Source organism: Hippopotamus amphibius, chromosome 16 (genome assembly GCF_030028045.1).
Source record: "Hippopotamus amphibius kiboko isolate mHipAmp2 chromosome 16, mHipAmp2.hap2, whole genome shotgun sequence".
Lineage (NCBI taxonomy): Eukaryota > Metazoa > Chordata > Mammalia > Artiodactyla > Hippopotamidae > Hippopotamus > Hippopotamus amphibius.
Genome location: NC_080201.1, coordinates 19,554,391 through 19,573,803, shown reverse-complemented (window position 1 = coordinate 19,573,803; position 19,413 = coordinate 19,554,391). Strand labels below are relative to the sequence as shown.

Genomic DNA, 19,413 nt, shown 5'->3' with positions numbered 1-19,413 from the left:
GGGGGGCTGGTTATCAGAAAAACCAGCCGGGTGATTAGAGGGTTGGAACTTTCAGCCCCACCGCCAGGGGTGGGAGAGGGGCTGGAGACTGAGTCCAGCCTCCAGATGGCTGATGATTTTAGCCAGCCATGCCTACATAATGAAATCGCCATAAAACCCTGAATGACGGGGGTCAGGGAGCTTAGGAGGTGGTGACTGCACCCGCGTGCGGAGAGGTGTTGTCCCCCAGCTCTACGGGGACAGAGACCCCTCTGGACCCTGCCCTGCCCATCTCTTCCACTTGGCTGCTCCCGAGCTGTATCCTTTAGAAGAAGCCAGAAATCATAAGTAAAGCCCTTTTCCAAGTTCTTTGAGTCGTTCTAGAGAATTATCAAACCTGAGGAAGGGCCTGTGGGAACTCCCGAATCTGCAGCTGGCCAAGCAAAAGTGCAGGTCACCTGGGACCCTGTCTGTGGCTGGTGTCAGGGGCAGTCTCATGGGACTGAGCCCGTTAACCTGTGGGGTCTTGCGCTAATTCTGGGAGTTAGTGTCAGAACAGAATTCAACTGCTGGACACCCAGTTGCTCTTGGAGAATTAGAGAATTAGTGTAGAAAAACTACACAGATTTGGTGTCAGAAAAAATCTCATATTTGGTGTCAAAAGTGGTGTCAGAAAACACCACACAATGAGTCATGGCAAAAGCCTCAAGACTCTGCAAGTGGCCCCTCTGGGTGACTCCAGATTGTTCTCAATTCAGCACAGCACCCAGCCTGGGTTCTCAGGTCAGGAGACATCCGTGGGAGGAGCAGAGGCCACAAAGGTCACTAAGAAGGAACACCAAAGAAGAAGAAGAAAAACTGAGATTGTAGTGTCATCGCAGGCAAGAGGAGAGAGTAGGGCAGGAAGGACTGAGCTGAGTGTATTTCAGGGCTGAAATGGTTGGGGCAGGGTTGGGGGTGGGGGGGTACCAGGGAATAACCATAGGATCCAGGAGAACACAGGCCCCCAGGGATCCTGACCACAGGCCTTTTAAGGATGCAGAGTCAGGGGAGTAGATAGGGGAGGGGAAGAGGCAGTCCTCGTGTTCAGGAAGGACACATGGGAGGCCTTTGGGGTATTGACACTATCCTATCTCTTGACTCAGGTGGTGGCTACACAGTCTTTATCATTCTTCACCAAACTGTACATTTACTTTTACATATTTCTCGGAATATGCTGTATTTGACGATAAAAGCTGAGAAGAGAGATCAAGAAGCAGGGATGTAGAGCAGACATGTGCAGACCTCCCTCTTCTTTATACAGTTTGGCTGCGCTTACAGGGCTTGAGGGCTGTGAGTGCCAGATAAGGAAGAGTGGGAGCCCCCGGGGTCAGTGGTGGGAGGAAGATGGAGGGATGGGGTGGGAGAGGAGGCCAGGGACACCAACTGAGGGGAACACAGGTGGAACACACGGGTGTGTGAGCTCCCAATATACAGAGAAAAACACACATCACAGAATAAGTTCCATAGATTCATTAAAAAAAAAAAAAAAGCTGACATTAACACACTTTCTGATTGCATCAAATTATGCTTGTATAAAATACATACTTTGCACCGTCCTCCTCATTTACCATTTTTCATGCATATGAGTCAACTTAACTCCTGAAAGGACCCAGTTTTCTCAATCTATACCAACCTCACCCTATGTCACTCACCAGCTGGCTCTGTTGGGGTCAAGAATACTCCCACCACCTTGTTAGAGAAACACAACACTGGGCTTCCTAGGTGGCGCAGTGGTTAAGAATCCGCCTGGCAATGCAGGGAACACGGGTTCGATCCCTGCTCCAGGAAGATCCCACATGCCACGGAGCAACTAAGCCTGTGCGCCACAACTACTGAGCCTATCCTCTTAAAAAAAAAAAAAAAAAAAAAAAGAGAAACACAACACGCCCAAGGCCAACCCACTTTGACGACTAGCGCCGAATCAGCTCTAAGAACTCACTTTGCTCCCGTCCCTGAGAACAGATAACCTGGGCTCCCATCAGTAAGTACCATCCCCTCAAGTTCATGTAACTCACACATTCTTTTGTTGGGTAAGCAGACACCTTCGCCTGCTCTAAGAGGGTGGAAATCCTACAAAGGATCCCAAAGGACAGAAAGCGTTGTCAGGTGACCACATCAACACCTGGTCACTGGGCCCAGCCAACACCATCCAAAAGAAAAGGAGGGATGTTAACTTTCCAGTGAAAAAGATGCAGTTCGACATAACCCCAAAAATGCGGTTGTCAACCAGTGGAAAGTCTTTCACGATTAAAACAGAAAAATCAGAATTTAAAAAAGCTCACCAAATAGGTATTCCTGGAGATAACAGCCAGTATGAATTAGTTAGAAATCTGAAGTACGAAGTCTTTCTTGTTGTTGTTATGGTGATCTGTGATCAGTGATCCTTTGTTTAAATTGAAGTGTAGTTGATTTACCATATTATATTAGTTTCAGGTATTCGGCACAGTGATTCAGCATTTTTGCAGATTATACTCCATTATAAATTATTATAAGGTAATGGCTATAATTGCCTATGTTATACAATATAGTGAAGTATGAAGTCTTCTAACAGATTTATGCCTGTCAAGTAAGTAGATAAGACAGAATTAAGAGAGTGAAGTCAAAGCTGGTGGAAGTCTACAGGAAAGTGATGTGGCTAACAGACACCGAGGGCCTCTGACTCACAGTAAGGTTAATATTTCTCATCCTGACAGCAGCACCCACTGGTTTGGAGCCTTTATACACACTGTCTCATTTCATTCTTAAAACAACCCTGTAAGAAAAATATTATCATCTCCACTTGGGGCTCTAAGTGACTTGCCCAGGGTAATTCACGTTTCTTAAGAGCCACCCTGGATTTGAAGGCAGACGGGTCAGCCTGACATAAAGCCCCTGAGTCTTAACCATCCTAGCAGCTGCTTCTTCATCAAACAGGATCTCCCGCATGGTTTCGTTCACAGCCCAGCCCAGCCCCTCCCTCAAAAAGTACTTGTTGTGGCCTTAGAAACTCCGGCAACCTGGGTTTCCAATACCTTGCCCCATGACAATGACCTTGCTTCCACGGAGCCTGAATTTTGATTGGGGGAGATTTGTGAGGTTCTCTTGCGCTACCTGTTCATTACACTATCAATTTAGATCACAACTCTGTAAGCATCTTCTTATGGATAACACAGACTTTATCTTAAAAAGAGCTGAGACGTTAAACCCTGTCACCAAAAACTGTGACGAAATGCCTCCAGTATCTTGAGGTTTTAGAGCTTTTGTCTTAGTTTTCAATGCCGGGACAAAACCAGCTGAGTTTTCAACTGACAACTTTTCTAGTCCAGTTCTCCGTAATTATTTTTCCTCCTAAAAGAGTCTGAACAACACAGAGAGCACTCTGTCAGGAAGACGGTCTCCTCTTGATCCCCTAGAGGAACACCACGGGAGTGGCCCCACCAGGCAAGGTGACTTGCCCAGGCCTCCTCCTTCTCCTGGGCTCCTGCACTCGGGCCGCACTTTCTACAGCACTGCACACACCCAGCACCGGCCAGCAAGAGAGGAGCCTGCATGTGGGCAGGTGGTCTCAAGCCACCCCACCCACCCCCAAGCACAGAAGGAGGGGCAGCTGACAGCGCTTGCCTGTGTCTCCCTAACTGGTTCCCTTTGAGCTCCTGCAAAGAAATATCAAGAAACCCAAGTGCTTTTAAGTTCCCTTTTCCGTTTGGCACAGTAAGGACAAGTAACACACGTCCAGGAAAAGGGGCCCTGAGCTTCCCATGCTGATCAGAAGGTAAGGCTGTCAAACAGAGTTAAGACCCCCAAACCACGGAGAGAAGAGGACACGTTTCCTCAAGACTGATCAAACCAGCAAACCCGCTGGGACCTCCCAGGTGCTTTGAATTTAATAATGCTCCCAGATTTCACAAGTTAATGGCGATTCCATTCATATTTTCAATTCTTCTTGAATCAATACTTTTGCAAATGGCTTTTGGGTTCAGTGTGAAAAATATGCAAATGTATTAATTCCATGTTCTCTTGCCCATATTCTATAAATATTAACATTACCAATCTTCTCAGAGGATCCCAAAATCAAAATGACATCTTTAAAGGGGTCAAAATAATTATGTTATGTTTCTATCATTAGTGAAGATTCTATGAATTTTGTCATCATTTTATTGAACCCAGTAAAGAAATTCAAATTCAAAACTTCACAGTTGCATTACAATTATGTTGTATCAAATGAACTGGAACCAAACATGCCATGGAGTGATTCGCGCTTTCCCTGGGAGCCGTGCAGCACCCGATCCTTTCCTAATCAGAGGGCGTGACTTCTACTCACTGTCAGGTTCCAGTTGATCTGGGGGATCCTCATGTGAAGGTTGAGACTGAACAGAATCAGCAAGACTCCAGTCACCACAAATGCACTGCAGCTCACAAACTCAAAAAAGTAGAGGCCTTCACACGGGGAGCACTCCATGATGGTCTCTATGCAGATGAATGCGATCAGGGCCAAAATCTGGGAAGAAAATTGCAAACACACCTGTATGTGTATGTTTAGCACTCATGTGTGGACACACGTGCCCACCATGTTTAAACAGAACTCCACCACCGCCACCACACGCAGCCACGGAGCTTTCCCCCGGGGACGGCAGTATCACGGTCCGGAATGGACCTGATCCAGTTCTTACTTAAGAACAGGTATAGGAGCCTTAAAGAAAGGAGCAGATTTCTCATGTGAACAACCAAGCCCCATCCCAGGACGCGGACACCAGCCTGGTGCTGCGCAGCTCCTCCTGAAGAAGCAGACAGGAACATGCCCGCAAACGTTTTCGTTCTGCCTCTGCCATGAGAAAGTGGACACCGCCTACACGCGTTTCTCATTCGTAGACTCTACCACGGTGATATCAAACATTAAGAAAGCGAGGTCCTGGTGGTGTCCATTTTATGGCATCTGCAACTACCTTGGTGGTTCAGGTGTCACACAGGCTGACTGAGATCCCGATGGCTTTAGGAAAAGGATTTGTAATAACCCCCCTCCCCCCATTGAGAAGTCCCACCCAAAAATGAGGCCCACCTAATTAATCCATGAGCCATGCTTTTTAAGTTTATCATTGGACTTCATCATAAAGAGACGGCCTGGCAGTTTATAAAATCTACAAACAATAGAATTGCTTTCTTTCTGAAGGACCAAAGTAACACTCCAGCAATATATCCCAAGAGATCAGAGATCATGAAGGCAAACAGGTATCCACGGAAATCACCAGGTCAACTTTTAAAGGGAGATTTCAGGAACAGGAGGAAGCCCAGGTGCTGAGTCAATGGCCCTGTGATCAAGGAAAAGTCAGGAGGTCTTACACCTAAAACCAGACCAGTCTTGGGCTCCTCGCCTGTACCCCACCTTCTGTAACCGAGCACCTCACTGCCCACCACCTGTCAAGCCTGTGCCAGAGCTTCTAGCCCAGCCCCCACCTCAAAGGCTGAGGAAGCACAGGCACGCAGCTCTGTGGTCCCAGATTTGTCCTTAGAACCAGCAACATCAGCATCACCAGGGAGCTTGTTAGAAATGCATCTCTGCCTCCCCTCCTTGACCTCCAGAGTTAGAATCCGCTTTTTGGACAGCATTCCTAGATGACTGAAGTGTGGGGAAGCATAGGGAGCACAGGCTGCTCTGGGGCCCTTCTCCACCTCCAAGAGTCCCACTCGTGCCTTTCAGTGCTGCCCTCAGCTCACCTCCTCCCCACGCCCTCCCCGACTGCACCTCTCCGGGCCAGACGTGACTGATCCCACCCTCTCCCAGGGAAGCTTGCTGGTCTGTGTTGCAGTCCATCTTTTACACGTGTCACTTTGCATCTCTCTGCCTCCTGAGCTCTTCTCCCGAGGGCAGGGGTCAGTCTGTCTCCCTCCACTCCCAAGGCACCAAGCACACTAACCTGCACAAAGCCAGTGAATGGGGACCCAGGGAGCCTATACAAACCCACCCCAACAATTCCTGACAGACTTGTCAGTCTCCCTGTGAAAGGAAGGGAAGCTCTGCTTTTTCCATGCCTTTCTAACAATATGTGGTCTTTCCATATTTCTAAGTCAACATGTAACAATTATGGGCCTTTCAGTACGCACTTTGTGCTTCTCCTAATGGCTCTCCTTATAATTCTCTACAGAAACAGACACTTCAATTCTCAATCTGAATTACATGCCTGACTTGCAATCAATTCACAAAGAAATAGTTCTTAAAAGGGAAACTCCTTAAAAAAAAATTTTTTTTTTACCCCTGTAATTGCATCTAATAATCTTGGGCAAGAAATAACACACTATACTGATGAGTTACAAATGTTTCTGGTAGGCTAACTTCAACCGTATTTGTGTGGGAAGGTAACACCTACATTCTTAAATATTAAAATAAAAATGGTTTCAAGAATATGCAAATCTAACAGGCAATTCCATACAAGAGTGAACAGAACAGACAAAATTCCCTGCTCTCTAGCTCGTATGCTAATGAAGTTTTTAAAAATTAAATTAAAAATATAGCATGTTAGACACTGATAAATACAAAGAAAAATCAAAGCAGGGAAGAAGGAAATGTAACCAGGGCAAGGGTGTTTGAAATTTTAGGCAGGGCCACCATGGAAGGTCTCTCTGAGTAAGTTCTAGATTTATTACAAAGTTCGTTACGGTTTATTACAAACGATATTAAAGGATACAATTGAAGAGCCAGATGAAGAAAGACACAGGACAAGGTCCAGAAGGATTTCAAACACAGGAACTTCTGTCTCCCCTGGAGTCTGGAGTGCACCCACCCCCGCAGCACCTGGGTGCATTTTGGTTCATCAACCTGGAAGATCAACCCTCGAGTTCAAGAGTTTTTATAGACCTTAATCTGGAGCCGCCTCCCCTTTTCAGAGGTCTGTGGGTAAGGTTGAAAGTTCCAATCCTCTCATCACCTGGTTGGTTCCCCTGGCAACCAGCCCCCATCCTGAGGAACTTTCCAAAAGTCATCTCATTAACACAAACTCAGGTGTGGCTGAAAGGGATTTGTTATGGATATCAAATATATATATGTACCAAACACTTCTTATCACTTAGGAAATTCCAAGGGGGTTAAGAGCTCTGTGCCAGAAATGGAATGAAGAACAAATATGTATTTCATTATTATAGACCACAATATCACAAGTATTCCCAGGTATAGAGATATAGATACATAAATACACACATATACACAACTATATACACACAATAACTTAATCAACCCCCCACTGATACATATTTAGGTGGTTTGTAGTACTCTAATAAGCTGTACACTTCTTTAAAAATTTTATTGAAGTATAGTTGACAATGTTTTGTTAATTTCTACTGTACAGCAAAGTTATACATATAGTTTCCTGTGCTATACAGTAGGAACTTGTTGTTTATCCATTCTATATATAATAGTTTGCATCTGCTAATCCCAAACTCCCAGTCCATCCCTCCCCCATCCTCCCTCCCTCTTGGCAACCATAAGTCTATTCTCTGACTGTGAGTCTGTTTCTGTTTCATAGATAAGTTCGTTTGTGTCATATTTTAGATTACATATAAGTATCAAAGAGTGTTCTGCCTATGTTGTCTTCTAGGAGTTTTATGATTTCTAGTCTTACATTTAGGTCTTCAATCCATTTTAAGTTTATTTTTGTAATATGGTATTAGAGAATGTTCTACTTTCATTCTTTTACATGGAGCTGTCCAGTTTTCCCAGAACCACTTATTAAAGAGACTTTTCTTCATTATATATTCTTGCCCCCTTTGTCACAGATGAATTGACCATAAGTTCTAGTAAGCAGTACACTTTTTTTTGCCTGCACTTTGGCACAGCAAATGTCAAATTTCTTCCAGCACAGTGAAACCTAACAATCATTGCTGAAGCAAAACCTACCTCTTGGCCAATAAGAAAATAGGGACTCGGGGGATTCCCTGGCGGTCCAGTGGTTAGGACTCCACACTTTCACTGTTGAGGGCCTGGGTTCAATCCCTGGTTGGGGAACTAAGATCCCATAAGCCATGTGGTATGGCCAAAAAAAATAAAAGAAGAAGAAAAAGAAAAAAGAAAAAGAAAATAGGGACTCAAAGTTATACTGGAAGCCAACAACTTCAAAGCACCTGAAGAACCAAAAGTAATTCAACTTATAACAATTCTGCAGTAGAAAATGCACAAGTAAAATTGTACAGAGATGTTCAAAAAGATGTTAATAAGGAACAGCTATTGCAGATGCTAATCGGGAGATCACGGGTGCACCCTTGAAGACAGCCCTCTCCCTGCAGCACCTACCAGCTGACCAGGAGTAAATATTTGCATATGGGATAAGTAAGCTGATATTAAAAGGTTGTCAGATTTCCACAACTATGGCTAATTATGATTGGCAACATCAAAAAGCGGGGTGGGGGGGCTTCCTAGGTGGCACAGTGGTTAAGAATCCGCCTGCCAATGCGTGGGACACTGGTTCGATCCCTGTTCCAGGAAGATCCCACATGGCGTGGAGCAACTAAGCCCATGAGCCACAACTATTGAGCCTGCACTTAGAGCCCGTGAGCCACAACTATTGAGCCCATATGCTGCAAATACTGAAGCCCACGCGCCTAAAGCCCATGCTCTGCAGCAAGAGAAACCATGGCAGTGAGGAGCCTGTGCACCACAGCAAAGAGTAGCCCCCACTCACTGCAACTAGAGAGAGCCTGCGTGCAGCAACGGAGACCCAACACAGCCAATAAATAAATACATAAATAAATAAATAGCAGGGGGGAGGGAGGGGGATACAGCTGGCTGATTAAGATAACATAAAACCTTTTTAAAAACCTCATAACCCCCCTGTCACTAGTGGTGGGAGTGAAAACCATCAGGACCCTTCTGAAGGGCTGTGGTAATAACAGCATGGTTCACAGTACATCCCGGTCTCCTCCTTCCGGGCACATTGTAAGGTTGGAGGTTTGTGCCGAGTTTCCCAGGGCGGATTTATTCTCAAGATGATGAAGCTTATGCTCCACTCACCACCACCACCCCCGCCCCCCCTGCCAATCACAACTCCTTTTGCCAGGTGGTGATGGAGTAGCTGTGGGCATTTGGGGGATTCGGCTCACTGGAAGTTGAGCGAGAGAGACAGTGAATTTGGGTTTGGTGGTCGCTTCCACGTACAGCTATTGTAGCCTTCCCTCTGTAGGAATGACCTCCAGATATACGCTTATCTCACATCATAAGGAAGAAACAGGCCCTAAAATTCACAAGGTCTATGTGTCCGACAGTGCCATACTAGAAGTGTGGGTGGTGAAGGAGTAACGGGGTTTGAAGCATATGGAGCCAGAAGCTAGAATTCTTTAGAAAGAGAATTCTCAGATCATCAAATGCCTAAAACAGTAAGTGGACAATTCTGTTTTCATTGGTGCCTAAATGGAAGTTGTACCCTATCAGGAATATATCCAATAATGCAGAGTATGCAATTATACCTTCCCTCCCTTTCTGGTGGGAATCACATGAAATAGAATTTATCAGAATTCTGGGGTTCGGGGAATTCCCTAGCAGTCCAGCGGTTAGGACTCCGAGCTCTCAATGCCAAGGGCTCAGGTTTGATCCCTCGTTGGGGAACTAAGATCCTGCAAGCCGTGCAGCGCAGCCAAAACAAAAACACACATAAAAAAAAAAAAAAAATTCCGGGGTTCATAGGCAGAAACCTGTAGAGGTACTATAAAGAGCAAGTACATATGTGTGGGAGAGTATTATAACTTATGCACCCCCATGTATCAGATTACATTGTAAAGTATTTGACAAATCTTGAACTGATCAAGTCTGACAGTCCCAAATAAAATGGCAAAGTTGCCTCCAACGCACGGAAACAGCCTGAAGAAACAAATGTTCCAGTGACAACCTCCCACACATACTCATCAATAAGCTGATGTAGGCAGTATAAGAGCATATTGATTGTGCAATGATGTCGCTTGATACAACGGAGTGGTAAACTAAAACTTGGATTGTTCTGGTGTACCCCTAAATTTCAGATCGATTTTGTGTAACTTTTCAAAATTAACTGATTGTACTAAAATTCAAATACCATCTATCTTAGTGGAGGCCAAAAGGAAAAACTGGAAGAAGATACTTCTAAAATTTGTGATTTTCTCTGCTTCTCATTCTTAAATACTCACTATTGCACCTAGTTTTATATTTTTAATTTTATATCCTTTCCCTTAGAGTGGCCCTCCAAAATCAAATGGGTCTCAAGCCTCTCAAAACCTGGCTCTGAGGACTTCCCTGGTGGCACTGTGGTTAAGAACCCGTCTGCCAAGGCAGGGGACATGGGTTTGATCCCTGGTCTGGGAAGATCCCACATGCCTTGGAGCAACTAAGCCCGTGCACCACAACTACTGAGCCTGCGCTCTAGAGCACGAGAACCACAACTACTGAAGCCTGTATGTACGCCCTGTGTGTCACAACTACCATGCCCACAGGCTGCAACTACTGAAGCCTATGCACCTAGAGCCTGTGTTGCGCAACAAGAGAAGCCACCACAATGAGAAGCCCGCGCCATGGCAACAAAGAGTAGCCCCTGCTCCTGGCAACTAGAGAAAGCCTGCACACAGCAGTGAAGCCCCAACGCAGCCAAAAATAAATTAAAAAACAAAAATAGAAAAAAAAACCTGGCTCTGCTTCTGAATTTGAGCAATGAAAGGTGAGTGGATGAGATATCTGTTACTTCTGGCAGCAGTCTTCAGGAACTGTGAGCAACTTCACCACGCTCCCTCCCCCCGCAGCCAGTGGTGTTCCTGGTGGGGGTGGCCTCTGAGTATGGCTGATGGGCAGCCAGCTTCCCACTGACCCGAGATGAGTGTGTTACACAGGGAAGAAGGAAACCTCCCTTTGTGTTAAGCCACTGAGATTTTAGGTTTGTTTGTTACTATGGCATAAACCAGCTCATGCTGACTAAAAAGGGCACCTTGGCATAATTTGCACAACAGGTGCTAGGTATTCAGTACAATGCAAATTTTCACAGGTTAAATATGTTATCACACTGCTCACTGTTAAAGACACCAGATCCAAAGGTTTTACAGACCAATTCTTTCTCTTCTTTTTTTTTTTTTTTTTTTGGCTGCACGGCTTGTGGGATCTTAGTTCCCCGACCAGGCATCAAACCCAGGCCCCTGGCATTGGAAGCTGAGTCCTTCCCGCTGGACCACCAGGGAAGTCCCTACAGACCAGTTCTTAACCGACTGTCAAGGTACAGATACTGCCTATTATTTACACTCTTTTACAGCAAACAAGAGCATACAATATTTGGAAGTTCAGGGATCTATCTATGTAGTAGGATTGTGAATAGATTTTTTTTTTAAACTTAGGCTTCTATTATTTTCCAAAATTTCTACAATAAGTATGTGTTTTTATTTTAAAAATGAAATAATTTTATGTGTATAAACACTTTGGGGAAACATCCAGATTTATTATGAGTTAAGTGTTAGTGACCTCTAAGAATCATTCTTTATTTGTTCTGAAACCATTCATGAATATTTTAAAATGACATTATATACTTTAATGGAAAATGAAAGTCACTCTCCAAATCCACGTCAGTCCCATTTCTTTATCAGAAGAGTTCATCACCTCCAAGGCGTCCCTGACCTCACACCACCCTGTTTCCTGGCTACCATTGCACTTTAAGCACAGGGAGTGGGCATATAAGAAACAGGGCAGCCTTCTATATATATATATAAAATAGATAAATAGCAAGGATTTACTGCATAGCACAGGGAACTATGGTCAATACTTTACAATAATCTATAATGGAAAAGAATCAGGAAAAGAAAAAATATATATATATCTGATTCACTTTGCTGTACACCTGAAACACAATATTGTTCGTTTAATTTAAAATAAATGCATAAATCTCATTGTATTTATTTCAGTTAAAAAAACAAACTATCAGTGTCACCTTTTCCAACTTCTGAAATACTGTTCATTGTGGGCTTGTTCTCACATAAATAAATCACACTGTATTTCTTTCGGTAAAAAAAACCCAAAATTTAAAAAATTTAAAAGAAAAGAAAAAGGGCAGCCTTCATCTCCCCAATGGGATGGCAAAGATCCTCACCCCCCCCCCCACCCCCAACTGAACAGTACTATCCTGAGTATCTAGGAAGGCATCTTGGAAGATTGACAAAATCCTAATCTTCTATGAATGCCAGTGTATCAAAGTGTTTAATAAAGCTCATTTTACAGCTGCAAGCAAAAATCACAGCATTTAAAAACAATTTTCAGGAGTCTTAAAAACTACCAGGTGCAAAAATGACTCTCCATTTGAAGATGTCTGCGACAACGTGAATCTGTGGTGGCTCCTATGTAGCCAGACAACTTCTTCAGTCACCCTGACAGCTCAACAGCTTGATGGCACCTGGGAGCTTGCTGTGCTCAGAGCCTCTGTTCCAACCCGGCCAACATACCCCATTATACACCCACATACAGGTAACTAACTAGGTTCCAGGAGCTCAGGAAGGGGTTGAGGTTTGGAAGGCAGAGGGTCACTGAGGCTTTGGGGAACAGCAGAAGGCTCTAGAAGGCTTCGTAGAGAACACTGGACTCAGTGATATTAGAGAGAAAGCAAGAGAGGAACGTTTGTGTATGGTAGTGCCTAGCTTTCAAACTGAGTTCCTTTGTTGGGGGTGAGGTGGAGGGTAGGGACAGAACTTAGCCCCTCACCCAAGTACCTCTGTTTTAGTGGTTCCTAAATTCTTCTGACCAAAGAACAGAACACCTGTTAATAGTCTCCTGAACCAGTGCTCCGGGAAGCAGGGTTGCAAATCAGCAATCTGGTTTATACATTGGGAAAATATTTCTGTTGTGCTTTTAAAAAACTTTTTTTTTTTTTTTTTAAAGTTTGAAAACTACTACTGCAGTCTGACCCTTCAGTTACAGAGGAGCAGTCCTGAATTCACACACTGTGCTTGGCTGTGGCCCCCATGGCCACCCAGCTTTGGGTTTTCTCACGCTAAGCCCCATGCTGTTTGCATCATAACAACATCCTTCCTGGTCTTGGGGTCCTCAGAGCACATCAGCATATTAACAGTTCTGAAAAGCCCCACACTAAAAAAGAAAAAAAAAAACCTGTTTACGTTTATTTGATGTGTGGATTATGTCACCTGAACACAGAATGGTTTTATTTCTCAGCACACCTATTAATACTACATAGCTGTGTTCGGACAGAAATGAGTTTGGGAAACACAAAAATGTGCTGGTCAGTATACAAGTTTGTCAAGTCACATACAACTTAAATGCACAGAGTAAAATACAGAAGCTCATTTACTCAACAGGTTAGCAACTACTAAGGACCCTGTTAACTAAGTGATACACACCCCCCCCACACACCAAAGTCCAAAGTACCTTCAGAATCAGATCAAACTCTAATCAGCTCTAGCACATTCAAAATTAAAATGTTCCTCTTCCCATCAGTACTGACAAACTATTTGAAAGATGAGCTATGGCTTGTATTTAGCCACAGAGATCCAACAGGCATGTTGTTAAAATGCTGCTTCTACTGGAAGACCCCACGATGTGCAGAAGAGAGAACCCAGAGAGGGCAGCAGAGGGGCAAAGCTGACTGCACTTCAGGAAGCAGCTCCATTCTTATCACTCACAGTGGATGCTAAGATGGGGTCCCCGGGCCAGAACTGCAGAAGAGGCATGGGACTCCTTTCCCTTCCATCTTTCTGAGTCTGGAGGCCAGGGAATTTAAGCTGCTCTATACAGGGCCAAATAACAGATCACCTTAAAGCATAAGCTCCCAGGCCAGAAGCCATGCAGTCTGGTCTGCAAAGGGTCTCAAAGAGCTAGCTGTGCAGTACCAGGCACCTCGGAATGACAGTGGCTCGCATTTAAGAAGCATCAATAACGTAATAAGTATGCTCTCAGGCCCAGTGCTGGGCACCGTCCATTTGTCATCTCTGATACTCAAGCCCACTCAGGAAGCTGGTGGCATCTCCGTGGCGTGGCCCAGAAGCCCTGTCCCAGGCCCCAAAGCTAGTTTCTCCACATGCCTCGTTCTCCACCAGATGCCTAATGTTTGACTCATCCAGGGTCTAGAACCTCCCCACACCCTTGACCGTGGGAAAAAGCATGAGTGTATAATTTTCCTTCAAGGAACACAGTAGGAGACCCAGGGAGCCAGTGTCATGAGGGTCTCTAATAAAACGCACTTGATTATTCAAAGGGATCTAGCAACAGTAACATGATAATTTTTCTAAGAAAAATAATCCATGAGTTGCTCTGCTCAAGGGAGGTCATCCCATGAGGAAGGTAGATTTAAAATATTACCCTCCTCTCCCCTGAGACAATAGAGCAATGAGCAAATATTTTTTGGTTCTGAAACAAAGGAGCTAATTACAGGTGTAAATGATTTAACCTGCAGTCAATGCTTCTGCGCATGATCTTTGGTTCCATTGTTTTTCTCCAGCTAAATAAACAGTGTCCAGATTTGAGAGATGAAGAGAATTAAAAGAAAACTACCTGCTCTGGAAAGGCAGGTATGCCCCCCGCAGGAGTTAAAGCCACCCAGGCCGGCAGGGAACACTAATCAGGCAGTAGTTAAGCAAAGGGGCCAAGGGGCAGAGGCAAATAACTTCCTGACCGTTGAGAAGAAAGGGAGGGAGGAGGACAAAAGAGGGGAGGCTGCCAAGGGCCCAGGGCAGTCAGAAGAAAAGAGGGGACCAGGGAGGCCAGCGCTGCCAGCCGCACGCCAGGCTGTGGTTGCCTCAAACTTCTGAGGGCTTTGTTTTCAACTGAGGACAGAAGGGCTCAGGCTGTTGCTGCTCCAGGAAGCTGTGTGTTGGTTGGTCTGAGCATGGCCCATGTCACAAGGCCTACTCCAGCCAGTGCTCTGACATGTTTTTCAAGCTGGCTTCTACTGTGCAAATAATTTTGCTATTTTGGAATCCTGAAGCCATATGTAAATTAGGAGCTGAACTCAGCAGATTGCATTTCAGTTTCTTTTTCTGGCAAGACTCTCACCTTTAACGTAAATTATTATACGGTAAGTGAGCTCTAATGTGCACATATTAAACCCACACGTTACTTGTTGGCAATGGATGGCCACAGCCTATAACAGTCTCAGACAAATTAAAATAGGCTTATTTGGGAACATCCAACAACTTAGAGCACGCAAACACTATTATCCAATGAAGTGCAAAAACATTTCCTTGGTTTTTTTTTTTTTAAACAAAAAATAGAAAACCTTATTATGTGGTTTATGATATAATTGCACATGATTTCAGAAAACCACAGGACGGTCAGCATCTTTCTTGCCAAAAGAATGCCCACAACATTTTACTGCAAATGCCACACTGCCCAAAGAGCAACATTTTCAGACCATTTAAATTAGTAATGGAGCAAAAACGATGCACATGTAGAGGACACAGGAAACAAGCGCCTTTAAATCACACACATCTGAAGATGTTTAACTATGCTGCTAGCACTTGAATTTTCTTTTCCCCCGTCCTTTCTCGTGCTCTAGCTTCATGGGTGAAGCTGAAATCCCGGGAAGCAGCGTCACATCCCCAACGTGATTCAAAAGCAAAACCCACTCCGCCCCTTGCTCTCCCTGCTTTAATTTCTGGGCATCTCCCCACCCCAACATCTCTGACAAACCACCTTAACAGATGGGAAGAAGGGGACAGCTTTTCTCAGTGAATGAGAAACCAGCAGGCTGTGAGCAGATTTTTGCTAAAGACTAATTTAGGCCAAAATAGCAACCTGCATATTCTAAAGAGACCAGGAGGAGCTCCACCTAGAAAACCCAGCTCAGCCTTAAGACCCACAGTCCTAACAGCCCCCAGCACCTTAGTATCATCCAGCTGAGGAAGGGTCCCGCAGGAGGGGAGCCTCTTTAAGTGGCCAAACCCAAGGGCCTTGCGCACAGATTCAGGGACTTACGAGATTCAGGTACCTTCCTCCACACCTTAGCACACAAATCCAAGAACGACCATTCAACACAGTCTTTGTAAACTGGTGTCCCTAGCACCAGGACAATAAGGACAGTGCCCCTACAATATGTGACCCTGTGGCCCTCCTAAAAAATCCAACATTTGCTGAGTCCTTCTACCGTGGGTCAAATGCTGTGCTGGGCACTGTCACAAGATTCTTTCCTTTTATTTAACCTCCATCCAAACCTGGAGGAACATGGTTGGTTTGCTTGTTTTTAATCGAGATGTAATTCACCCACACCATAAAAACCATCCATTTAAAGTGAACATACAATTCAGTGGTTTTTCAGCATATTCAAAGTTATGCAACCATCACCATTATGTAACTGCAGGACATTTTCATCACCCCAAGAGGAACATCATTTTTAATCCCCATCCTATTGATGAAGAAAATGAGGGAATGATGTTAAGCAATCCATCCAAGATCACAACGTCTCCAGCAGAGGTGGGGTGAAACCCAGTCCCGGAACCCCTCACGACACTGGCCACCAACGATCACCCCTCCATTCACCCTTGGCTTCCACCACTCCCTTCCATCCTACCGGCCCACAAACGGTAGGCGCTCCCCAGGGCTTTGCCTCTGCTGCTTTCTCTCCCAACAAGTGTACCCAACAGACTTCCCTGATCCCAACTCCCACTCCCAAATCTACTTCTCTAGTCTGAGCCTGCATCTAAGCCCCGGATCCAGGCTGCGACACTGTGCCCCACACTGTGCATCTCCACCTAAATGTCCCCAGGGACCCAAAAATGTGAGAGCAAAAATCCCCTTCCCTGACGCAGTTAATGGCATCACCAGCCACTAGCAACAGTTACTCAGGATAGCAGTTAAAGAGTTGGGACTCTGGAGTCTCACAATCCTGAGTTCTGATTTCAGCTCTGCCACTTATTACCTCTGTGCCCTGGGCACACTGCTTCTCTTCTCTGAGCCTCTGTGGCTGCTGCGAGGATTAAACGTTAAGACACCTTAGCACGATGCCCAGCACATAGTGAGTGTTAAGTAAATGGTAGACATCGTCATTACTATGTGAAAGGTCCAGCAGAACTCGGACACAGCCTCTGTCTTCACCAAGCTGACTCTGGTGGGGAAATGTGTCCATGTTGTGACATATGTCAGAATATCCTTGTGAAGCATAAACCATATTCCATTGTATGTATATACCATAGTTTGTTTATCCATTCATATGTTGATGGACACATGGGTTGCTTTCACCTTTTGGCTACTGTGAATAATGCTGCTATGAGCATGGCTGTAGAAATATCCATTTGAGTCCCTGCTTTTGATTCTTTTGAGTACATACCCAGAAGTAGAATTGCCGGATCATATGGTAATTCTACTTCTAATTTTTAGGAGTCAACAATGTAAGCATCAGAGAAAAAGAGATCAAAGTATAAAAATCAAAGTAATTAAGTAAAAACCCTTAAATCTTAAATTTAAGTAGAAAATATTAATATAAGAATTTTTAAAAATAATTGTATCCATTGAAAAGGGCTAGAAACAATAACTCAATAACAATGAACACCTCAAGTGCCCAGAATGAGATCCTAAATATTATTTCCCACTAATAGGAACAGAAACTTCTTGGAGAAATTACTGATTCCAGGTCTGGGACAGGACATACACAAGATAAGCATATCAGAAAGCAAAGACTACTGAGACTGAGTCAGAAGGACACAAGTCAACTTGAAAGGGCTCCCAATGGCCAACAAGAAGACAATATAAGCATCAAAATGTTTATTTATTCATTCACTCATTTATTTAATTAAAATAACATCCAAATCTTGGTTTCTAAATACCATTCTTTTTTCACTGAAACGAATCAGAGCTCCTTGGAGAATTCCAGGGCTGAGGAAGAACAGTCTGAGGTGAGCTTGGAAACCTTGTGTTACAGAATAAAGGGAACATATCTAAAGGACACTGGAGGGCTTCCCTGATGATGCAGTGGTTAAGAATCTGCCTGCCTATGCAGGGGATACGGGTTCGAGCCCTGGTCCAGGAAGATCCCACATACCGCAGAGCTACTAAGCCCATGCGCCACAACTATTGAGCCCACGTGCCACAACTACTGAAGCCCATGCTCTGCAACAAGAGAAGCCCCTGCAATGAGCAGCACGTGCACCACAACGAACAGCCCCCACTCATTGCAACTAGAGAAAGCCTGTGCACAGCAACGAAGACCCAACACAGCCAATAAATAAATAAATAAATAAATAGATAGATAAATAAAATTAAAGGACATTGGAGCCAATTCAAAGAGGCTCTCATTGGCCAAATCAGGACAATTTAATCATCAAAATAAATAATGATAATTAAGTATTAAAACCCACAAATAAAATATGAACTCATGATTCCACACATTATAAAACAGGGGAGAAGGGAAAACTCGTCCGTAAGATTGAAAATCCTATTAAAAAGTACAGAAGGAACAATGGATTTATAAAATCGCCATTTGGCAACCATCGTGAACAATACTTGATTCAAGCAAGAATCATCAATGGATATTAAAACTACTGAATGAAAAGCTGGAGAAGTTACAGGATATTTACACAGTCTGAAAGTATCTCCCCACAAAAATACTTATTAATTACACAGGAAAAAAAACAGTAACTTCATAGTAGAGAAGCCTGGCAGTCACTACTTTAGTGGAGTTAAGATCACCAGTGATGGAATGAACCTGTATCATTTGCCTTTGAGATGAAGCACTGAAAAGAACGCATCATCATTTCCGTGGTATTCCTGACAATACCACAAACCAATCAGAAACTAAACAGGAGAAAACGTCAGGCAAACCCAAACTGAGGGACATTCTACAAAATAACTGGCCTGTATTCTTCCAAAATGTCAATGTCATGAAACACAAAGGCTGATGCTCCAGACTCAAAGAAATTAAAGAGATGTGACAAGTGAATGCAACACCAACCCAGTGCTTTCTTGTACTATAAGTAACAGTTTTGAGACAACCAGGGAACAGGACTAAGGTGTACAGTTTAGCAATAGTATTGTATCAATGTTAATTTCCTGACTTCCATCATTGCACTATGGTTACTTAAAAAGTGGTCTTGTCTTTAAGGATTCTGAAGAATTCAGGGATAAAGAGGCATCAAGTCTGCAACATACTCTCAAAAGACTTAAAATATTATAAAATATACATATACACATGTGTACATACACACACATAAACAGAGAAAAATAGAAAGGATAAAGCAAATATGGTAAAAAGTTAACATTTGGAGAATCTAGGTGACAGTATGTATCATCCTGTACTCTTGCAACTGAAACAGGAGGAAAGGGGGCAGGGCGCAACCTTTGAAAGAATGACATAGCCCAAGGACACAACATAAACTGATGAGATCCAAATGGGTCCAAGATGGCGGACAAGTCCACTTCCAGGCACCATGGCAGTTCCAAGGCTGACCTTGAGGATCAAAAAGTGGGCGGTGGCCCAATTCTGGAATGCTCCA

General features: G+C 44.1%; 1 protein-coding gene across 2 annotated transcripts in view; it reads right to left on the bottom strand.

Moving 5' to 3' along the window:
* Window positions 1-19,413, bottom strand: part of CMTM4 (CKLF like MARVEL transmembrane domain containing 4) — a 68,217-nt gene that overhangs the window by 13,349 nt on the left and 35,455 nt on the right. For both annotated transcript variants that reach the window (XM_057713217.1, XM_057713218.1), the window contains exon 2: window positions 4,322-4,498. In XM_057713217.1, the coding sequence (XP_057569200.1) occupies window positions 4,322-4,498 (177 nt within the window). The remainder of the gene's footprint in view (window positions 1-4,321; window positions 4,499-19,413) is intronic.